Raw genomic sequence first — 5,990 nt, forward strand, 5'->3', positions numbered from 1 at the left:
AGAAAGGTTGACACTTGAGAGCCATGCAAAGGGCGAATGGGGAAAGACATGTGTCCCCTTTGTGCAAGAAGTGGGGGACTTGGGACTGCTCGGTGGCAGCAATTTATGATCCGATCCATCAATTCGATCGGTTTTAAGCAAGTTTGAATTTGACATAAATAAATTTAAATCATAAATAGGTTTAATTTAGATTTAAACTTTTGACCTGTTTAATCCGTTTAATAATTAGATTGGATTATAATCTGATCTGTTTAACCTGTTTAATTTATTTAAAATCTGCTTAATCTATTTTTGAATTCTAATCTATTTAACCCGACTCGCTTAATCTGCTTAACTTATTTAATATGTTTAAATCAATTTAATCCATTTAAATTCCATCTAATCCGTTTAACTATTTCAACCTATTTAATAAATAAGTTATATGGATCGGATCAGATTAACTATTTAATAAATAAATTAAATTTAAATTGATAAAATTTTGACCCGACCGGTATATTGCTGTCCCGACCGGGCCGATTGCTGCCTACGCTCGACTGCGTTTTTACACGGCTTTCCAAGACGTGGAGAAGGCGAGCCTGCATGCAGCCGCCAGCGCAGCGCTCGCGGTGTTTGCGTTGCGCCACGTAGAGGGAGGGGGGTCGAGGCCGCACCGCCAGGCCGAACTCGGCGAACGGTCCGCTGTCGTTTGGGCTTCGATGACGGTAATACCCCTGGCTCTCATGGGCTCTTGGAAGGCCGGGTGGCAGCAGATGGGGAGCCTCCTCCACCGCATGTTGACCACGCCTTCGCTCGCCCTCTGCCACGGGTTTCGTAATCCTCTTCCGAGTGTTAAGACTCCTTCTCTCTCTTTCCCTTTCTCTCTTTCTCCCTCCTCCAACTATATATGAGGCCTTCTTCTAACTACTCTCACGCCATCCTCGCCACCACTATATTGTATTCAAAGTTTCAAATCTCTCTCTCTCTCTCTCTCTCCCCCCCCCTCCCCTTTGTTTTAGCTCTGGTCCCTACCATTTGACCCAGTGTATTCATAGCTCCTTGGTATCCTCTCCTCCTTTTATTTGGTAAGGTAAGAGAAAGGAAGGGGGTCTCTCTCTCCCTGTCTGTATGCAGAGTTTGTTAAGGATTAGATAGGAGGCACATCTTAATTTCATTGCCTCATTATGTCAGTGGAGTTTATTGTTATAACACCTCCTTCCTCCCTCTACCGCTCTGTGGGTGCGTAGCCCAAAGAAAAGAGTAGTCCTAATGGCTACTTTTTCCATGGAAAGATTGTGTGGAGATCCTCATCTCCACCCCTCCCTCCTCTCTCTCTCTCTCTGTGTGTGTGTGTGTGTTGTGTGTGTGTTGTGTGTGGTGCGAGAGTTTGGTGAACTTAGGAGATCCATCAATCACTTTTTCTTTGTTCCTTGCATGGCTCTTCGATCTCTCAGATACAGGAAACTCGTTTCACTTTTTTTCAGAATAAAAGGAGCAGAGAATACTAGGGATCACCTTTTCTTTCCTACTTAGATTAATAAACTAACTCGTTTCCCGCTTATCTTCCCAAAATTTTATCAGCTACAGATTTTTCTTTCTTCCATATGCCAAGAGTCCTTTGGGGTTGGCTTTTTCTTCACTATTTGAAGCAGTTCCCTAGACGGTTCCTTATAACTTGCAGGAAACTACCTCTTATACCTGCACTTTTTCCCTAATAAAAAAAAAAGTAACAGCGCCTAGCTATTATTTTATCATTATTATCGTCTATTCAATAATTCACAGCTTTTTTTTTTTTTTTTGCCTAGGGTTACAGTGCATTTCTGGCGCCATCCAACAGGAAATGGGTTCTTCTCAGGAGGCCATGAGCAAGCTGAGGGTGGGGAGGACGACCGAGTATCGAATGGGCACCGACACGAGGCTGCTCACCATCGACAATGGCGCGACAAAGCTTTTCGTGCTTTGCACCGAACGGTTTGAATCTGCCCTGGCCTTCCGTTCTGGGGACTTCTCCATGCACATGATTAGGGTTAAGGGAAGCCCCATGGCCATGGTCATCTGCATGGTGGGGGACCATCAATGGATGCTTGCAAAGGACTCGCTTGTGCTCCATATTGAGGCTCGGATGTTCGTATTCGTCTTGCCAGGTTTCCTCTATGGGCTTGCATTGCCGAACACTGCTTCTGACCACGAATCCAGGATTGTTGAAGAGATTTTCAAGAGGTTCTGCGCATACCGAGACCTCGCAGTAAAGGAAGGTAGGTGGATTTTAGGGATGATCACGTTTGATCTATAAAGGTGCAGTTTATATTCATTATTACATGTTAGTCACTACAATGGATGGATGCTTTGAGTAAAGGTTTTTTTGGCTTCCTGTCATTAGCATATATACAAGTCATTTGCATTGTTCGAGTTGTTGTTTTGTTAGCCTTGTGAAGCTTCCACTTTTGGGATCTGGACTTCTAGTTAGTAATTAGATGCTCTTTAAAAGGTATGTTAATATTAAATTAAAATTTGCTCCTTAAGTATAATTTGATGGCTATTAGGTTACAGTCCTTTTGAAAACATTTCATACTATCTTCAACCTTTCATTTATTTTCACACTCTGATTATAAATCCTTCTTCTAGTACATTTTCGAACATCGCTGGCAAGAGTCATTCTTGCTGTTCATCTCAAGTAGTTCTGAATCAGCTTTTTTTTGTTTGATGCTATGCTGTTCGTTCCATTTCTTCTTATTTTTCTCAAAACATGTATTTTTCTTATCATATGTTAAAGTTGGTTATGCACGTCCATCTTTATCACCTTCGTCGGAGACAGATGATGTAATAAGGTTCATTGCAATTTGGCAAGTTCCTATTCTTATTTTTCTATTGTAGTAAGATTTTGGGACTCTTAAAGGCAAGTAATTCCTTAAAATTCTCATTTCATAACTTGGCACTGCATGTCGCGTATGAGCATAAAGTCCAAGTTCCCCATGTCATATGCTTGGACTTTCCATGTAGCGCATTGTTCTATAGTTTACATCATTATAGACCGAACATTGGTGGCATTAGAATTGTGTTTGTTCCGAAATAATCAAAGAATTTAAGGGCCATTGTAAACTTAATTAAGATCCTAGATGTGCAGTTCCTTCGGGGCGAAATCCACCCGTCCAACTTAAAAGGACATTTTTATTTGCATTTTATTTTATAAAATATTTTTATTACGCTCTCATTCTTTTCCCAGGTTGCGAATCGGGTGGCGACTCGAAATCCGAGACAGATCCGTGGGCCCGGGCCTACTCCAAGATGGAAAAGTTCACGTCCGGAGAGACCGTCGCCGCCGCCGCTAACTCGGCCAAAACCCCACCGGAAGCCACCGCCGGCTCCAACACGAGGAGGAAGCTCCAGCGGGCGGTGAGGACGTCGGCCGTCGTGAAGCTCCTCTCCCGGGCACTCCTCGCAGGCGCGCTGGACCCCACCAAGCATCTCCACCTGGCCGCCGCCGCCGCGGCCGGCGGCGCCGCCCTTCCGACGATGTGGGCCCTGGCGGACCTCCTGGACGCCGTCGAGGCGGGCCCCCAGAGGATCGAGGCCCTGCCGATCGGCCAGCGGGGCCTGCAGGGGAGCAGCGGGTGCTGGACGCTGAACCGGGAGGGGGCCAGGCGGCTGCTGCAGGTCGTATGGGCGTGTGGTAAGACCGGGGGGAGGAAGAGGACACGTGTCGAAGCTATAAAGGAGGAGGACGAGGAGGACAGCAACGGGGGGAGCAACGGTATAACGGGTAGTAACGGTCGGTGCCGTGGCGGGAAAGCAGAAGAGGGAGGCAATAAGATGGTCGCTTGAATGCAGAGTATGATGGTTCCACAGATGCATCTCTGTCAATGGATGTATGCTTGGATGGCTCAGATTACAGTTGGATTTCCACGGTGTAGGTGATAGTTCTGTTTCACATTGGGGAATGTTAGGGGGGGGGGGGGGGGTGAATTCATTTAGTTATATCCTTTTGTATAGTTTTTACGTTGTTTACTGGGGCTTCTTTTCTTCTAGTTGATTATGCTGTACAAATATTGCATTGCTATGGGTCCTTGATGCAAGCAATTTAGCTCATGTTCCATAGGTTTTATTATAATAGATGCCAGCTTATTGAAGTCGGTAATTTTCGTTAGTAACATGTGGGAAGAGGCAGCCAAGCTGATTCAACAAGGTCCCATGGTAGTTGCACGAGACTTCAACTATACTGACGGACTGCAAGAGAAGTTGAGGGAGAGGCCTTCACCAATAAGAGAGAGGCCAGAGAGATCCAGGATTTCATCATGATCAATAGTCTGATTGATCTTAGTTTCTCTGGTCTGAGATTTACTTGGTGCAATAACTGACAGGGCTGAGCTAGAGTCTGGGAGAGATTGAGTGTTCGCCATAGCCAGATGGGTTTAGAGCTATCTAGACTACCTTGTGAGCCATCTCCTCTGAATTGCCTCGGACCACTGCCCGATCCTGGTTAATTATACTTCACACTCTACCTCTTACCGGTGTTCTTTTAGATTTGAGAAGTTCGGGCCCTCATACCTCCGGTCTTGGGAGATTATTCGAGAGGCGTGGCGGGTGCCAATGCGAAGGGATGCTATGTATAGGATGTCCCGCAAATTGGAGATGACCAAGCAGCGGTGGAATCGAAAAGAGGTGGAAAATATTTTCAAAATGGTAGAGGATGCTGAAGTCGCTATTGCTAAGTTACAGTCCCAAGAGGAGCAGAGATGGGGCCTGACGGCAGAGGAGCTTGGGAGCTCAGATCTCAGCTATCCTTGCATGACTCGTGTTGAGTTATGCCTCATGCGATGCAACGATCGCAGCGAAATATTACACAGGACGTCGTTCATCGTATGAACACGCCACAGATCGTAGAGTTGAAAATTTTCTGGATCCAAATCCAGAAGACTTTTGAACTCATGAGGGAGGAGAGATTAGGATCTCAAAAAGGTTGATTAAATATAGTAAAAACTGAAACAAAAATCAGAAATAAGATTTGAAGATTCCATCTTCAAACTCTGTGCGGGTAGAAAAACACTGCAGCTTAATGATTATATGAGGTTTCTGTTAGAGCCGCACAAGCGTCCGACCTGTACAGGTATCCACACGAGGACATGACTATCTGAGATCAAATCTTACCAGAGTGCTAGCTCCTTGCATAGATCTCTCATTACTATCAAAAATATTAGAAGAAGATTAGCATCTTACCTTCTTGAAGAAGAACTCTTTCTTCTTCAACCTTGCTCGCGATGGAGGAGGAGGAAGGAGGAAGCTTTCATCGTGGATCTTCCTTGCCTTGCTACCGTGGAAGAAGAGGATGAAGTAACCCCTCTTGCTATCGTGGAGAAGTTGGAAGAAGATGGCTTTGGGCGTGGAAGAAAAGAACTCTTCTTTTCTTGGTGTGTGGGCTCTTCTCCTTGGTTCTCTTCTCATGCTTCAATGCCGCCTTGAAAGAGGAAGAATACTTCCTTCTTGTTCCCGTGGGAGAAGAGAAGGAGAGCGAGAGGGAGGAGGCGTGGAGAAGAAGAGGCTTCCAATACCTTTACATGCCTCATGCCCCTTATTTATAATAGGTGGCTTAGGATTTATCATGACAAGAGATAAACTTTACCTTTGCCACCCACCCTTGGATTAATGTCAAGTGTCTATGGTGCATGATCAAGTGGATTAGAATCCACTTTTAGGTGGCACCTCAAATCAATGCATGACATGCATCCTTGGATCTAGAGATTTGAGCCTAATCACATTGGGCTTGGACCTCTTTCATGGCGCCATGGTTGAGTCCTAATCATATTAGGACTTGTCCCTTAATTAGGCTAACTCCTCATCACATTAGGAGAATTAGATGGGGCGCCATGCATCCTACAACGCCATGGAGACTTTAGAGTCCGTATGGTGTGAACACGACTTAATGCATTTTCATCCTACGATGCCATGTGGACTTTAAAATTCGCATAGTGTGAACATGACTTAAGGCATATCCTCTGATCTAATCAAGGTTGACCCAA

The 5,990-nt window shown here is 45.1% G+C and overlaps 1 protein-coding gene across 1 annotated transcript; it reads left to right on the forward strand.

The window, feature by feature from the left end:
- The first annotated feature begins 1,782 nt into the window (after window positions 1–1,782).
- Window positions 1,783–3,798, forward strand: LOC103720321. Its single transcript, XM_008809965.2, has 2 exons — window positions 1,783–2,231; window positions 3,200–3,798. The coding sequence occupies exons 1-2, from the start codon at window positions 1,817–1,819 to the stop codon at window positions 3,796–3,798; spliced, it is 1,014 nt and encodes a 337-aa protein (XP_008808187.2). The 5' UTR covers window positions 1,783–1,816.
- The last annotated feature ends 2,192 nt before the right edge of the window (window positions 3,799–5,990 follow it).

Source organism: Phoenix dactylifera, unplaced genomic scaffold (genome assembly GCF_009389715.1).
Source record: "Phoenix dactylifera cultivar Barhee BC4 unplaced genomic scaffold, palm_55x_up_171113_PBpolish2nd_filt_p 000664F, whole genome shotgun sequence".
Taxonomy (NCBI): Eukaryota; Viridiplantae; Streptophyta; class Magnoliopsida; order Arecales; family Arecaceae; genus Phoenix; species Phoenix dactylifera.